The sequence below is a fragment of the Suricata suricatta genome, chromosome 9 (genome assembly GCF_006229205.1).
Source record: "Suricata suricatta isolate VVHF042 chromosome 9, meerkat_22Aug2017_6uvM2_HiC, whole genome shotgun sequence".
Classification (NCBI taxonomy): domain Eukaryota; kingdom Metazoa; phylum Chordata; class Mammalia; order Carnivora; family Herpestidae; genus Suricata; species Suricata suricatta.
In genome coordinates, this window is record NC_043708.1 from 69,733,264 (window position 1) to 69,750,499 (window position 17,236).

Below are 17,236 nucleotides of genomic sequence, written 5' to 3' on the forward strand. Positions count from 1 at the left end.
ACCACGCGTGGTCTCGATGTGCCCGTAGCCCTGCCGATGTCTGTCCATGTGTCCCTGCCTCTTGATTTTGCCATTCTTCGCCTCATTCATTCTCCCCACCCATCCATCTCTGGGTCTGTGTGTCACTGTCTCCGCATGTGACTCTTTATCCGAGTGACCCTCTCCCTGTGTGTCCCTGTCACTGTGTGTCATGCCTTGGCTGCCTGACTGGTCCGTCTAGGACTCCATGCCCTCTCCTTCTGGGTCCTTATGATTATCTCTGGCCTCAGGCTACTTTGTTCATGCTTATCATGATTGTGGTAGTCACTAGTCAGGGGCCTGGAAAGAGTTTGACGGATGGAGCAGATGTGCCTCCCCCAAGGACTCAGGTACCCTTTCAGCACAGCCAGGACAGACTCCTCTTCCACCTTCACCCGGAAAGCTTTGGAAGTTCTAGCATTGTGCACTGTCTCCTTTGCCATGTGCCTGTCTCCCCTACCAGGACCTTTGGTCACCTGTGTGTCATGCGCCTCTCCAGGAGCTTCCCACCACAAACCTCTTCCATGCTGACTTGATTTCCACCCTTCCCTCACTTTGCCATTGTATATTTTTTCATTTCTCCCTTTTGTTCCACCTTTTTTTTTTTTTTTTGCATTCCTGTCTCCCCTGGTCTCCCTTGCCTATTTTTACCTTTGTTCCCATAACCTGACCTCTGCCTACCTTTTCTCCTTGGTCACCCTAATTCCCTCTTATCCCTTATCTTCTCACCCAGCGTTTTAATCTCAGCAGCAGAAGGTACCAGAGAGGAAGGGACTGGGAGAGGTGGAGGGTATGGTTTGTGAAGGCACATAAACAGGCCAAGAAATCAATTTAATGGGCTTCCAGGGGCATATAACCCCTTCATCAGTCAGGGCCATTATGTCCATTACCTGTCAAGTTTGATTTTGTAAGGGGACATTCTGTAGGATTCTGCGCTCCACCCTGCTTGGGTGCCTCTCATCCTTCAGGTCATTCTAGATATCAGTGGCTTTTTCTTCACTTTCTAGTTCATATTCTTCCTGGGCCCCTGTTATTATCCTATTTGGATTCAGCATGATCCTTTACGAGGCTCTTTTCATTCATATAACAGAAGCTGTCTTATGCAAGAGGCCAGGTTCATTCAGCGTAAAGGTGGATAAGAGAGTCTGGAGGGTTTACCTTGTTTTAAGCCCATCATTGTTTTCCAGCCCTTGGAGCTTGGAAGGGTAAAAGGAGAAGGTACATAGGGGCAGAAGATGGAAGATTTCTGAGGTGAACAGTGTTCCAGAAAGGAAGGAGAGGCCGGTGCAATAAACATATGGGGTAGAGAAATGCATGACGTGAAGGATGTGCAAAAGGAAGGGAAGAAAATCCATGCGGAATGGGGGCAGGGAAGGAACCGAGGGCTGATTGGGAGAATGAAATAAAACATGACTTTATGGCAATACAGAAGATGGAGGGAAATGATAGAGTATTCCTCAAGAGGAGGTCAACAGAAAAGGCAATATGCAATGAATACCGTGGTAAAGTGGGGGAAGGGAGGAACTGAAAAATAAGATGAGGTGGAAAAAGAGTATGGTACAAAGAAGGTAAATGGAAGGCAAGCGGAGGGGTGCTGAAGCAGATCAGAGCCGCACAGAGCTTGGTGGGGGAAAAAAGGAGAGGATGAGGTATCAAAGGAAACAAATGCCTCTGGTGTGAGAGGGACACAGCGTGGCCAGTGCAAAGAGAGCACCACAGGAGGGGTGATTTGGAAAAAGGCATAGCAGAAATACCACTGGGTGAAGCCCCACAAGAGAGAGATGCCAAAGGAGAGGCAGGGCGCTCTCAGAGATACTGGTGAAGAGAGAGGGAAAGAGAAGCTTACGAGCATTCATTCCATTGGCTCCATCCCTCACTACCCCAGAGGCCTTTGCATTTCATTCCCAAGCCAGGGGGACACAAGCAAAGAGATGAAAAAAGTAGAATTCCCATTTACTTTACCTGACAGGAACTTGGATCTTTCTGGCCCCCTGAGAACCAAAGATCTCAAGCCTCTGATGTCATAAATTGCTGGTGTTGCCTTGGCAACCTGACAGGGTTCCTCCCTCCATGATGTCAGAGCAGCTGGTATTACCTTGAAACCTACAGAACAACTTGCTGCTTTGCTGGGAGCTGTACACGTAATGGGGCCGGGTCTGAGTCTGATCTGTAGGATTCCTGGGTCTGGGTCGCTAGCTTGACCTTGCCTCCCCAGAGCTGTTCTTAGCTCAGAGTGAGATCTTGTGAGTGCCCAGGGTTCACTAGATCCTGCAGGAGCGAGAGGAAGGGACCTTGGGAGACAGGAGCATTGAAGACTGCGTGGTAGGACTGAAAGGCAGAGAAGGAGGAAAACTGGAAATGGCAGTTACAGAACATGAAAAGAGAAGGGCTTTGTGAGCAGGGAGGAGAGTTACTGAAAATGTAAGATGAACCGAGCTCTGGGCTTAGGAATGGAGACTGAAGCTGGAAATGCAGAAGAGGGGCGATCAGAGCTGTGTGAGTGTAACCTGATGCAGGGATAAAGAGGAGGGTTATGAACTGGCAGAGGGCTCAGCGGAATCTGGCTGGGGCTCAGCTGCTCTAAGTTGGAGAGATGAATGCTGCGTGAGAGACCCAGGGTGAGTCACGATGGTCTTATGAGCAGGGGCCTTGTCCATCTACCTTCCAACTGTTTGCCAGCACCTAGCCCAGCGTCTGTCACATAGAAAATGCTTAATATCTGTTGACTGAATGTTGAATACTAGAGAGAAACTAGGGAAAAGAGTTTCTCACTTCCCTCTCACCCCAACCTTCAGGCCTAAGGCTGCATCAGTGGGAAAGGAAGGGTCTGGAGAGGGGTTCTCTGAGCAACAGTGAGCTCTCAGGTAGAGGAGAGACTAGGTCTGGGGCGCCCCTGGAGTCAGCCCAGGGCAGCCACGCTTGGAGGGCTGACTCCAGGGTCTGATCTGGGGAGTCTTTGCAGAGATAATAAGAAGAAAACATGAATGAACTGCCTCAGGAGCCCAAGAGGAAGATGTGGAGGAGGGTAGGGAAAGGAGGTGGTTTCCAGAAAAGGTTGGGAGCTGAATTGGAAGGAGCATCCCCGCCCTACTGCAGTCCCAGTCTTGAAACCACCATTGAATGGGTCATACCCCTGTCCTTCCCGCCATGTGACAAAGAGTTCATAAAGCAATACCAGCCCCATCCTATACACCTTGTCCAGAGAACTCCAAGGAAGTCAACGTTGGCCAAGTAGGCCAACAAGCAGGAGGCACAGACCTGGATGCAAGAACCCTGTGACGGATGGCCTTGATGCCTGATTTTGCTCGTTGTTGAAAGAGTCCAAAGGTATCTAGAAGGGAGAGAGGGAGGCAAGAGATGTAGAGCTCACCACAATTCTGAAAGAAATCTGCAGAGAGGTCTCAGTCCACAGAAGACTTAGAGAAAGATGCACTCACTATTCAGGGATTATAACGTGTCTCATTTCTGTGGTGAAGAGTCAGAAGGACCCTGAATGGATTGAGGACTCTAGGAGAGAAGATCTGGAAGGGTGCAAGCAAGCTGGGAGCCCTGGGGGGAGACAGTGTGGCTATAATAAGAAGGGCCAAGGCGACTGGAGAGTGCTGGGGTGGGGGCACCCTGAAGGGAGGGCAGTGGCAGCTGGATGCACTGTCAGCCACCACCATGGACTTGGGCAGCTCATATTTTGCAGCAGGCGACAGGCTGTCGACACAGCGGTCCTTTACCTCACCGTTACAAACTCATTTCATTGATTTTTCCATCTTTCTTCTCTGGCTTCTCAGTCATCCCACCACTCACTTTCCGAGAGCCCCTTGCCTCTCTGGGGAAAGCCCCAGGGGACTGCTTGCCCCGCCCCCCCCCACCCTCCGCCCAGGCTCATGAGACAGGGGTTAAAGATTTAGAGGGCCTTCCAGCGCACCCCCCCAACTCCAGGTAATCCCATTGGCTCTCAATAGCCCCCTCATGTAGGAACTAGTCCAGACACCAGGGCCTCCGTACGGTTTTTCAGGATGCCCAGTTAAGGGGTGACAGGGCTAAGATCCACCTCTTCTGTCACCAAGCTATATCACTGAAGTGTAGGCTGCATGTGCCTGGAAGGAGACATCTTTTTCTAATTCCTCCCGAGACAGCTTGGTATCCCTCAAAAATTTTCTTTCAAAGTCAAGTGAGAGAACAGGAGCGGCCTCTGTGTTTGGGCAGGAATAAGGGATTACGTTAAAGCTAAGCTGCCAGCCTTGGAGTCACATCAGGGCCATCCACCAGAATGGTGCTTGCACCGGGGACCTGTGCAATTAGGACACAGTGGCAAGAGCTCCCTTCTCAGAGAAGGTAAATGTTTGCAGCGTCTAGTTCAGTGTGACATGTTGACGTGCAAGCAGTGGGGCAGGATGGGTGTGGGGCAGAAATTTTTACTTCCTGTGTGGACATTTCCCTAGTGCCTCCTCCAGTCACAGCCAGCTACCCTCAGCCTGTCCCTCTGGGGCTGGGACCAGACAAAAGGTTAAGAGTCAATTGCCAGTCATTTGGCTTCTCAGTGAAGGAAGGCCGAGGGTGGGACTGGAGTGTTAGATTTGGTTTCCCTGAGAAACTGATGAGATACACGCCATTTCCATCCTCAGATTTTTCAGTTTTGTGTTGTCAGTGACCACCGCACCCCCCCTCCCCCTTAGCTCTGGCTGTCTTCCTTTTTCTCTGGTCTCAGGCGGTTGTTCCTCTGCTGCCCCATGTGTCTTGGGTGTGGGGTGGCTGAGTCTAGATTCTACTTCCTCTGACTCTTGGGCCTGTCCGCCCCCCTGGCAGCTGTCTTCCTTTCTGTCCAGCCATTTCCAGGTTCTGGACCACTGGCCTGCTTGGGCCAGAATGCCTCCTTCCATCTCCAGTTTCTTCCCGCTACTCGATTTTCAAAACCCAGAGAGAAATTCTGATGCTTCAGGGAAAGGAGTGCACTTGAGGTTAGGAAGAGAGACGGGGCCAGGCCAAGAAAGGAGTGCAGGAGGGATAGGGTGGGGAAGAGTGGGAGAAGCGGGGGCAGGCTGAGTATGACAGGGAGGGAGTCCGAGGTAAAAACCACGTGACTTGGAGCCGACGGGAAGGCCACAATTTAAATGAAAAAGAAAGGAGGGCGGTAAGCTGCGCGGCCGGGGAAAGAAATGGGTAGAGCGGAACCCGGAGCCTGACCCCTGCCGGGAAATGAAGGCAGTAGGGAGGAGAAGGGAGGGAGAGTGGCTGGGGAGAGGCTTCAAGCGGAAAAGGCAGCCCGGGCTGTCTCCGTGGCAGTCCTGAGTTCAAGCAGTGCTGGCTTTGACCCTTGTGGGAGGAACTGAAGTGGCAAATTAACGACGATAATGAAGTCACTGCTCCTTGTTTGTCTTTGCTGGTTTCCCCTTGAGATTTGTCCTTTGGCCAGACGGGGCAAGGTGGGGGAGGGGAGGGCCAGAGGCGGGGAAGAGGGGGGAGGGGCGCGGAGGAGAGGACCGGGAAGTGGAGATGCGGGGGCCGAGCGGGCCGGAGCCAGGAGGAAGAACTCAGGCAGGGAGGAGGCCGGGGGAAGGGGACGCGCCAAGAGAAGGGGAGAGGAGAGAGCAGCGGAAAGACGGGAGGGAAAAGAACAATGGGGGAACGGGGCAGGGCAGCCTGCAAGGAGGAGCAGAAGACCAGGCCGGAGAAGGAGAGGAGGCACCGGGAAATGGCGAGCCGGAGGGAAAGAACGTGGCGGGGGCTGCGGGAGCTGCAGCTGACGGGGCCAGTGGGCGGGGCCTCATCTCCATCTCTAATGGCTGTGAAATGAGGTTAGCTCCATTAGAGGCGGCGAGAGTGTAACGGGATCACACTCATTAGGGCTGGGCCATCCCAGTAATTACCACCACCCCAAACACGCCCGCGCCAGCCGGGCCGCCGAGCCCAAACTGGCACGCGGCAACACATCCGCACCGGGTGGCCCCGCCGCCCGCCGCTCAGCGGGCAGCCCCAGGCCCGCGCCGGCGAGAATTAGGGCCTGGGGAGGCCCAGCCCCAGCGGGAGGTCTGACAAGCAGCACCTTCATAACCCCGAAGGTGTGCTGGGACAGGCGGCGCTACACCTACGCCCTCAGCCACACACACAGGCAGAAAGCAGTGAACACACACGTACACCCCAACTGAGGAAATAAGGCATGTGAGTGGATAATTATCATTTCTGTTTATTGATCACAAAGTGCTGGTCTGGATAACGATCATCTCCATGGACACAACTCCATGAAGAACTATTCCCCATCCTGTATATGAAGAAACAGTTTTTAAGCAACCCACCTGAGGTCATTTACATAATGCAGACTATAACTAAAATTTGATTCCAGTCTGACCCTAAAGGCCGAGTTCTACAAGAATAGCGTGCTGCTTGTTTTGAAGTTCATATGTTATTATGGATGCGTATGTGCAGACTTCCAGCTTTACGAGACATTATCACAAATGAATACACAGATCCCTTACCTTTTGATTTCTATGTCCACCCACCCACTCCCAAACACAAATACACAAAGAGAATGGCCAGAGCCCCTCATTGACTGCAGTGTGATTGCACAAAGCGGTGGTCCTGTTCTAGCTCTTTTACTAAGAAACTCAGAGCAGCCATCTAACACCTTCAAGCTCAGAGAGGAGCGTGACAGCTCATATGCTCAAGGGGACACACATAGGACAGAGTAACATACAAAAAAACTCAAAAGACCTCATTCAAAATGCACAGCAGCCAGAGTTCAGAAACTTACAAACTAACTCAAGAGCGGAATGCTGGGATCAGGCTACCGGCGTCCAATCTAGACTCTACTTCTTTCCAGGTGTGAGACCTTAAAAATTCCTTACCCCATCAGTGTCTGTTTCCATGTTTGTGAAATGGGAATGAGTAGCTGTATCTGTTTCATCAGATTGTGGTGGAGAAATAGGCGATGCAATTTCCAGTGCACAGCGCTGGCACATGGTAAACATGTAAAGATACTATTATTATTAGTTGTCGTTGTTGAAACACTATTTAAATGGAGCCATTGCTATGGCAAGGGTTCATGGAGACTCCAAGAATCAGAAGGTTTTATTTATGTACAGTCATATAATGATATTCTTCCAAATAATTCCTAAGAATTGTGTGTAAGTCCTTTCAAGTGCAGGGAGAGCAAAACTCTTCTACAGAGGGGTCCTCTATGCCAGGATAAGAAGGGATCCTGAATCTGAACTTGAGGGTTAGAGCTGGCTTTGTGGGGTTGTCTGAGCCTGAGTCTCTCAGGGGCACTTATAAGGTCACACAGCTCCACACTGCTGTCCTAACACCCGTGGTGTCATTAAAGGAGATGCATTGCAAGGGGGTCCACTCCTCTCCAGCACCGCCACCCCTACGGCAGCAGACACCCTGCAGCCCACTCAGCAAATCTTGTGAATGTGGGTGGATGTTCGACTAGCTGGTTGTGGTTCTCGTCCACAGCTTCCCTTTGACCTGTCTGCTCCCAGCCTACCCCATCTTCTTCCTCTCTGCCTCTGCTGTCTCCTCACATCTCACCTACTTCCATTATGCCCACCTGAAGCATCTTGCAAGGTGTAAGACACAATCCCCTGGCTCCATGCCTCTCAGTGGGCACAGGCCACCTGCCCAATCTGATGCCAAACTGGGAGGCCTCCATGAGATTCAGTAATCACACTTGTGGATCAAGATCTGGCCCATCCCCCAACTTACCTGCCTCTCCCTTTCCTTCCCTTCTTCTTCCCTCCTCCCCTCTATCTTAGCTGTCTCTTTCTTTACTCTCTATGACATGCCTTCTCCTGCCTAACTACTTCATTCCCTGCCAACTCTCATTTTCTGTCTTTTGGACAAACTTATATTGCACAAAGTAAACACTCCCAAATATTTGGGGTGGGGGGAGGTGGAGAGGGCTAGGAGAGGTAGGTAGGATTGAAATGGAGGAATAGGTACTCCTGAAACTAATGTTACACTACACGTTACTTACTAGAATTTAACTAAAAACTTGAAATATGAAAAAAAAATAGAATGGAGGAATAGGAGTACCTCTTGTTTCCTTTTTAAATAGGAAGGGAAGATTTAGAGACAGAAAATGATAGTATTTTGGTGGGGGAGTATGAGGGAGAAAATGATAGGTTTTTTTTTTAAGATTATTTATTTTGAGAGGGAGAGAGAGAGAGAGCAGGGGCAGAAAGACAGAGAGAGAAAGAGAGAGAGAATCCCAAGCAGGCACCGCACTGTCAGCATGGAACCCACACACTCAAGAGTTGGACACTTAATCGACTGAGCCACCCAGGAGCCCTGAGAAAATGATAGTTTTAAATGAAGGGAGTGGTCATATAGTTTTGGTCCAGGTATTAACTGCTTCTGCACCCAGTCTAACTGTGAGCCTGGGCAAGGCTTCCATTCTCTGCTCTGGGGTGATGGGGTGTCTCCAGGCCTGGCAATCGAGAACACCAAGGGAGAAATGAACTCTGCTGCTGGGCTGACTTAGCTTTAGATCCTGGCCACTGAAAACTCCGCCCTCTGTTTTGGAAAGGGCAGAAATTAGAGAATGAATCTTGGTCAAAATGGAGCGAAGCAGAAGGAAAGTTGTCACCCACCTGCAAACAGCTCACTGCTCTGTGGGAGGAACTAGCCAAGAGAGAAGGAGAAGAACCAACCTGACTGATCACCCAGTGTGCGCTTTCATATGCTCTTCACAAAGGGCCAGGAAGGAAGGGATCATTCTTCCCATTTTCCCAGATAAGGAAACAGACCTGTAACTTACCAAGGTTGCAGAGCTGGTGAGTGGGGGAAACAGCCCAGCACTAAACCTGGGTCTGCATGAATCCATAGCCCATGTTCTTACACTGCTTTAAAAATAAAGCTCATCAAGTTAGAGTTTATTTGTTGTCTATACCAAATAATCCCTGTTAGGCAAGGCACTCCATCTTTCCTTTTTCTCTTCCCCTCTTCTCCATGGCCGCCACCTTCTTAAAGTAACAGGTTGAGACAAAAAGAGGCAAGAGGCAAATGAGTGTGGAAGAGAGCAGTGCCCCATGCAAGAATTTCAGAGAGAGGAAAAAGAAGAGGAAAGGTCCTAAAAATTGACTCTTCAGTAAGGGAGAGTGGATAGATCCAACAGTTGGAAAAGTGAAAGGCAAAAGTGTTTGGAAGGCTCTGATGTGGAAATCACTGTATGCAAAGTTTAAGTAAATGTGCTGGTGGCGTCTGGTAGACTTTCTGGGAGAGCCTTTGCCTTGTCCTTGGGTTTGGAGAAGAGAAGTGAGTGGGATTTTGCTTTCTGGTGTAAGGAGGGGAGCCCCGGAAAGGCAATCAATCTATTGAGCCCGCCTGGCTTGTCTTTTCATTGGTGATGTTCCTTCCATAACCACTAGGGGGCAGTCGTGTTTCTTCTCTCGGTGGCCTGCTGGGGGCCGAAAGAGGTGCCGTCAAAGGGAGTCCTGGTCTTGGCGGGCTCCAGATGGAGCGCCCGTCGCTGGCTTTGCCTCCATTTCCCGAACCCGTGCCCTAGTTCCTCCTCGGGGAGGGATAGAGTCTCTCTGTCCTTGCCGTATTTCTTTGGTCCTTCCTTTGGCCTTGCTCCTTTGGCTCCTGTAAGTCTCATTGTGTTCTCCCCGCCCAGGCCGGCGTGGTCTCAGAGCCCACCTTTTAAGACATCCATAACTTCACAGCCAAGCCTTCTAGGCCATCTCTTAACCTCTTTCTCTCTAGGTAGCTTCCTGGGTCCTACTGTCTGTCTTGGAGCCTCCCGGCTCCCCAGCTTCTTCCTGTTTTCAGCACTGTGTACCTGCTCCCTGAACCGGGAGCACTTATCAAGGAGGAATTCTTGTCCAGCTATTTACCGAGTGCATTTCTGCCCGCCTCCCATGGAAAAAATGTTTGCAGTTCAGTGATTATGTTTGGGGGGCAACACCTTCCTAGTCGAGCTTGAAAGTAGCACTTCAGCCTTCCCTTCTCATCCTAAGCAATAACCATGGACCAGGCTCTGGAAAGAGGAAGAGGGCAATAGGAAAACAAAAATTCTTCTATTCCTCCATAGCTTTCTCTCCATCTTCCCCTTTCTGCTTTCCTCCCCTGTGAGGGAAAGAACATTAGGGATGGAAATGGAATGAAGGGGAGCAGGGAGCTCTGGAGACTGAGGGCCATTTTGGAGCTGGAAGATTCATCTCAGGGGACAACTACACCCTCAGAACTCTCCACCCTCCCTTGGCTCTAGGCCTGCCTCCTCCCATCCCCCTCGGTGGCAGCAGCCTTGTAATTTAAAGCTCTCTCTGTCGCCTCTAATGTGATCCTCTCGTTTTATTGACTCTCTCTGCCGTCTGTGGCGCCCCTTCACATCAATCTCCGCTCTAATCACGCCGCCGCCACTGCCTGCTGTCTCCCCTAACCCCTCTCCTCCTGGGCCCCGGCTCCGCCTGCCACCTCTCCTTTGACCGTCCCCCCACATCCACCCTACACCTGGACCGCCCTCTTCCTCCCCCCCTCAGAGGTGGGAATGCCAGGGCCCTTGAGGGTCGCCTTCTCCCCTTCCCCACATCTAAGATGTAAAGGAGAGGAGACACCCTTAAGAAAACCCAGAACTACGGGAGGAATGGCAGTGGTCTGAGAGTGAACATGACTCTTGGCCTAGGAGGGGTAGGTGGAGGGTGACTTTTTGGTCTGTCTTCCAGTTCTGCATCGTCTCCAGAAAGAGCTGAAAACTGAGTTCAAGGTAGGAGGGCAAAGGGAGGGACACAGATTCAGAGAGGGAAGGAAAAGACTGAGGAGGAGGGAAATGGAAGGAGGAAAGAAAAGCTGAAAAAAATCATTGCTGCAGTTAAAGGTTTGTAATAAATAGAGGGTGATGGGAGAAGCGCGGAGAAGAAAGGGGGGGGAGCTCGAGGGGTGCACTGAGGCAGAGATAAATTTGCAATTGAAATTCTTTCCTGTAGAGGAGGAGGAGGGAGGTGGGGAAGAGATTTGCAATTTTAAACAGCTGCCGACCTACCCTCGGCAGTATGGGTCTCACCCACAAGCTAGCCCAAAGCTAAACTCGTTTGGTTTCTAGCTAGGAATCAACTGGGTCTTTTTACAGTTCTGGGAAGTTAGAAGCTTTGGAGAGAGGATCTGGGGCTTAGCTCTTTCTAGCACCTTCTCTGAAGTCAGAGCTGGAGTTGTGACTCAGGTGCCAATAGGACGCACCTGAGGGATATAATGTAGGCACGAGGGCCCAGCGGGGATAAAGCGCCGTCCAGGAGAAGCCCGTCGGGCCCAGCCTCACCTCTTCCTAGCCACGAAAGGGTGGTGGGCCCCCACTGCGAGGGGGTGACAGTGGACTGTCAGACCCTCGCAAGCCAGCGCATTTACTCCTTATCCCCAAGAATTCCGTAGGAGAGACATCTTTCTTCCACAGTTTCGGGCTTCTCCCTTCTGGTTATCTAGGATAACCCCTCCAGCTAGCTCCTTTACTTCCCTCCTCAGCCCTCCACCCCTCGCCCAGGTGCTGATTTGCATTCTCATTAGCATGCTGATCCAGCCCCCACGCGGAGCTCTCTTAAATGGCTCCAACTTCACGCCTGGCTAGCCCCTCAGGAGGAGGGGGGAAGTGGGAAAGAGGTCTGCACGCCGGGTGGGGACAGACTGAAGACCCATTCCTAATCAAAGAATCTGAAGGTGAGCATTAGAGGTGGCCCAAGGAAGGAAGGAGAGACCATATCCCTTCTGGAAGCATGGGCTTGAACTCCGAAGGTTTAATCATTAGAGACTGGCTGATATTAAGACCTGGAGAGGATGCAGGCCACTTGGGACACTGGGAAAAGTATGGGATGGTGAAGCATGGGGAACTGGTGAGTTTGGTGGCGACGAGGGTGGGAGGTGAGATGGGGGGAGGGGGAGGAAGGTGTGGTAATCAAGGTTAAAAGGTTTGGAGCAGCGTGGGAGGCCTGGTGCTTCTAGTAGCTGGAGGAAGCCCAGGAATCCTGACTGCTAGACCTTTGGGGGCTCATTTGGCCCGTACTGGGTCTGAGGGACCATCCAGAAAATTGGGGGAGCCCACATCTCTATGCCCCACCAGTCCTTCTCTAGTTTCACCTCCTCAGAGCTGTGTGACACTTGGCAGCTCACTCAGCCTGTTTCTTGGCTGCCTCATCCGTAAAATAAGATTAAATGAAATAATTGATGGAAAGCATTTAGCACAGTGCAAGGACCATTGTAAATGTACCTTAACAGGTTTTAGTAATATTACTATTACTTTTTTAAAATCTCTTTGGTGGGGGGGCGGCTAATAACACAGAAGCTGTTGTCTTCCAACTGGCCAGGGAACCCTCCCCCCCAACCCCCCCAATCGCACCTGTTTCACATGCTTGTGATCAGAGATGGTTGTGGAGGCCATCTGTGAGAGCACCGGGCCTGCAGGCTAGTGGAAGTTCACTGTGGCCTCTCTGGCTAGAAGACCTTGACTTAGGGAAACTACTCCTTCAGTGAGTGGAAAATCTGAGGGTATTTTCTAGAGTTCATTCACTCAACAGACATGTATTGACTATGTGGCAGCCATCTTTCTTGGTGCTAATTATAGAGAAATAAAGTAGGATTCCTACTCTCTTGGAATTTATTTACTTCTAGAAAGGAGAAGTAACTAAACCAGGAAATACCAGGTAGTGATAAATCTCTGAAAAAAGTAACCCCCTAGAGACCGTGTTAGCTTCTGTAGGGAGGGAAGGCCTGTTGGAAGAGGCAATATTTAAGCAGATACCTGAATGAGAACGAGCCACCATGCAGAGGTCTGGGGAAGAGTTTTCCTGGTTGAGAGTAAGCTGTTTAGCTTAGGCAAGCCCCTAAGGCCAGAATGGACTTGTTTGTTTGAAGAATGAAAAGACCAGTGGGCTGGAGCTAGCCAGCCAGGCAGGGTGAAGGGTATGAAGATGTGTCAGAAGTAGGCAGGCATCAGATCAGATAGATCCTTTTGTAGATCAGGAAGGGAGTTTGGATCTTATTCATATTCATTGTACAGTGAGAAATCATGGATGGGTTCTAAGCAGAATACAGTACAATTTACATTTCATTGTTTTAATGTTTATTTATGAGAGAGAGCAGGGAAGGGGTGGAGAGAGAGAATCCCAAGCAGGCTCTACACTGTCAGCACAGAGCTTGATGCAGAGCTTGATCTCATGAACAGTGAAATCAGGGTCTGAGCTGAAATCAGAGTCAGACCCCTAACCTACTAAGCCACCCAGGCACCCTCCAATTTACCTTTTATTTTTATTTATTTATTTTAATGTTTATTTGTTTTTTGAGAGAGAGAGACAGAGTGCGAGCAGGGGAGGGGCAGAGAGAGGGAGACACAGAATCCAAAGCAGGCTCCAGGCTCTGAGCTGTCAGCACAGAGCCCTACGTGGGGCTCAAAACCATGAACCGTGAGATCATGACCTGAGCCACCCAGGCGCCCCTACAATTTAGCTATTTTTTAAACAATTTTTAAATGTTTATTTTTGAGAGACAGAGAATGAGTAAGGGAGGGGCAGAGAGAGGGAGACACAGAATCCAAAGCAGGTTCCAGGACCTGAGCTGTTAGCCCAGAGCCTGACGTGGGACTAGAACTCACAAACAGTGAGATCATGACCTGAGCCATAGTCTTAACCGATGAGCCACCCAGGTGCCCCTACAATTTACCTTTTAAAAGATGATTCTTTATGATACCTGACGTTTGCTTTTAAACAATATGAGAAACGGGGAAGTGAGTAAAGATATTGGATGAAACAAGATAGGCCATGTGTTGGTGGCTGTTGAAGCTGAGTGATGAGTACAAAGGGATTCCTTCTATTTGGTCTACTTTTATATAGGTTTGGTATTTTCCATAGTGAGAAATGAATGAAAGATCATTCTGGCTGCTGGATGGAGGGAGACTGGTCTGTAGGGGCAGCAGTGGAAACGGCGGCTGCTGTGGAGCCCATGGCACTAGTTTGGGGAAGACCATGGCTTGGGCGACGTGGATGCTACTGGAGATAATACTAGTGGAGGGATAGGACACGTGTCTAAGAGGTTGCTATCCCGTTGTATGTGGGTAGGGGGCAAGAGAAAATTTCAAGATTTTTAGCCTAGCCACATGAATGGTGGTCCCAAGTTTTGAGATGGGAAAGATGGGAAGAACAAATTTGGGGAAGAAAGAAAGAGTTGTGATTTTGGATGTGTTAGGTTTGAAGTCTGTCAGCGCTAAGGTGAAGCCTCAGGTTGGCAGGTGGGTAGCTGAGTCTGGTGCTCAGGGAAGAGAGTGGGGCTGGAGTAGCTGGAGAGTCAAGTGCCTGCCTGGGTATCTCTCCTGCCACCTCACAGCCTTGCTCTCTCCATGTTTCCCCCACAGGGTACTGGCTGTCACGCTGAAATGAACCCCAGGCACTCCTCCGTCTGCCATGGCTACCCTTAACTCATCCTCTACCACTGGCACCATCCCCACCCCAGGGCACAATGCCCTGTCCCCGCCTCCGGACACCTCCTCCCCTGGCACCCCCGCTGATCCTGTCACCAAAGATCCCCCTGCCGCCCCCTCCACCTCTGAGAGCATGAGGCCCTCAGAGCCAGGGGGACAGGCCCCGGAGTCGGGCTGTGGCCTCGTCCCACCAAAGGAGACTGGGGAGCCCCGAGAAGAGCCTGGCTGTGGTGGCTTCTCACCAAAGGACCCAGGAGTACAAGAGGACAAGGAGCAGGAGGAGGAAGGAGGAGGGCTCCCTCCCGTGGACCTAAGCAACCATTTATTCTTCACAGCTGGTGGTGAGGCCTACCTAGTGGCCAAGCTGTCCCTGTCAGGTGGCAGTGAACTTCTGTTACCAAAGGGCTTCCCCTGGGGCGAGGTGGGGATCAAGGAAGAGCCCAGCTTGCCCCTCCTTGCCCACCTACCCCCTGCACACCTCACTGCCCTTCATATCCAACATGGCTTTGACCCAATCCAAGGCTTTAGCTCTTCTGACCAAATTCTGTCCCATGATACCTCAGCGCCATCTCCGGCCACCTGTGAGGGAAGGGATGGAGCCTTCTGGAGCTACCAGCTGGCTCCAAACCCACCCGGAGATCCCAAAGATGGCCCTATGGGGAGCAGGGGAGGAGACCACAGGGCACTCTTTTGGCTCTGCCTCGTATGCCGCCTGGGTTTCAGCAGGGCCCGGTACTTTATGGGTCACATACGGTCTCATGGGGTGAAGCTAACCCCTGCTCAACATCTGGGCTTGCCCAGTAATGCAGCTGTGCTTCAGGCGGGAGATGAGGGCCACGTGGCCCCCCTAAGCTTTCTGGAACCAAAACCGCTTGCCCGCCCCCCTTTAGAAGTGCCCCCTGATAACAGCAGTGCAGTGAACACAGAGGCGAATGTAGCCCAGACCGAGGATGGCCCCCCTGAGGCAGAAGCTGTGGCCTCTGTCCTGTCTGTGGAAGAAGTCCTGGCCCTTAGCTCACCCTCCCCGCCAACAACCCCCGCCACCTGGGACCCCAGCCCAACCCAAGCCAAAGAATCGCCAATGGCAGCTGGTGAGGCAGGGCCAGATTGGTTCCCCGAGGGGCAAGAAGAGGAGGGAGGGCTCTGCCCCCCACTCAACCAAAGCTCACCTGCCTCCAAGGAGGGGGGCACTCTCCCTGCCCCAGTTGGCTCCCCCGAAGACCCCAGCGACCCACCCCAGCCCTACCGCCTAGCTGAAGATTACACCCCGGCCCCTGCGACCTTCCAGGGCCTCAGCCTGTCCAGCCACATGTCTCTGTTACACTCTCGCAACTCTTGCAAGACACTCAAGTGTCCCAAGTGCAACTGGCACTACAAGTACCAGCAGACCCTGGACGTGCACATGCGGGAAAAGCACCCCGAGAGCAACAGTCACTGCAGCTACTGCAGCGCTGGGGGCGCCCACCCCCGCCTGGCCCGTGGGGAGAGCTACAACTGTGGTTACAAGCCCTACCGCTGCGATGTCTGCAACTACTCCACCACCACCAAGGGCAACCTCAGCATCCACATGCAGTCCGACAAGCACCTGGCCAACCTGCAGGGCTTCCAGGCGGGCCCCGGCGGGCAGGGCAGTCCCCCTGAGGCGCCACTCCCGCCCTCTGCCGGGGACAAGGAGCCCAAGACCAAATCGTCCTGGCAGTGCAAGGTGTGCAGCTATGAGACCAACATCTCCCGCAACCTGCGCATCCACATGACCTCCGAGAAGCACATGCAGAATGTCCTCATGCTGCACCAGGGGCTACCGCTGGGCCTGCCACCTGGGCTGGTGGGGCCGGGGCCCCCTGCCCCAGCAGGAGCTGCTCCCACCACTCCCCCTGAGCTCTTCCAGTACTTCGGACCGCAGGCCTTAGGGCAGCCTCAGGCTCCCTTGCCTGGCCCTGGGTTGAGGCCAGACAAGCCCCTGGAAGCCCAGCTGCTTCTCAACGGCTTCCACCACCTCGGAGCACCTGCTCGCAAGTTCCCCACACCTGGTAAGCAGCCTGGGGTCTGCACCTGTCTCCCTTTCTCCCTTCCCTGGGGCCAGACTCGAGTCCCTGCTTCTTCCCAAGGGCCACGCCCCCACTTGTTAACCCCACCTCCCTCAGCACTATCCTCATTTACCCACCTGTCCCATTCCTTCCCTGGGCCACTAATCTGCTTCTGTCCCCCAGCCCCTGGCAGTCTCTCCCCGGACACCCATCTGCCTCCAAGTCAGCTCCTGGGCTCCTTGTCCGACAACCTGCCCACCTCACCGCCCCCAGATGACAGCCCATCCCTGAAGGTGTTCCGCTGCCTCGTGTGCCAGACCTTTAGCACAGACAACCTGGAGCTGCTGCTCTACCACTGCAGTGTGGGCCGAAGCCTCCCGGAGGCCGAATGGAAGGAGGTGGCTGGTGACACCCACCGCTGCAAGCTCTGCTGCTATGGCACCCAGCTCAAGGCCAACTTTCAACTCCACCTCAAGACTGACAAACACGCTCAAAAGTACCAGCTGGCAGCCCACCTGAGGGAGGGGTGTGGGGTCATGGGCACCCCCTCCCCAGTGCCCCTGGGTGACGGGGCTCCTTATGGCTCTGTTCCCCCCCTGCACCTGCGCTGCAACATCTGTGACTTTGAGTCCAACAGCAAGGAGAAGATGCAGCTGCACGCCCGGGGCACAGCGCATGAAGAAAACAGCCAGATCTATAAGGTGAGAGCAGGGCTGGCAGTGTCTGGGGCTTGAGGGGAGCAGCACAGAGCCTCTGGGGGGAGAGAAGAGAAGGGCGTGAGGACCAAGCAAGGAGATGCCGAGTG

General features: G+C 52.4%; 1 protein-coding gene across 12 annotated transcripts in view; it reads left to right on the forward strand.

The window, feature by feature from the left end:
- The window catches only part of ZFHX2 (zinc finger homeobox 2), a 28,475-nt gene that overhangs the window by 506 nt on the left and 10,733 nt on the right, over nt 1-17,236 (forward strand). For 4 of the 12 annotated variants that reach the window (XR_003913650.1, XM_029952819.1, XM_029952809.1 and 1 more), the window contains exons 1-4: nt 2,179-2,636; nt 3,221-3,345; nt 14,339-16,434; nt 16,615-17,132. Coding sequence is in view for 11 of the 12 variants with exons in the window: in XM_029952819.1 (XP_029808679.1) it covers nt 14,388-16,434; nt 16,615-17,132 (2,565 nt within the window). In the remaining variant the exon portion in view is untranslated. The other 8 variants (XM_029952811.1, XM_029952814.1, XM_029952816.1 and 5 more) reach the window with 8 other exon arrangements.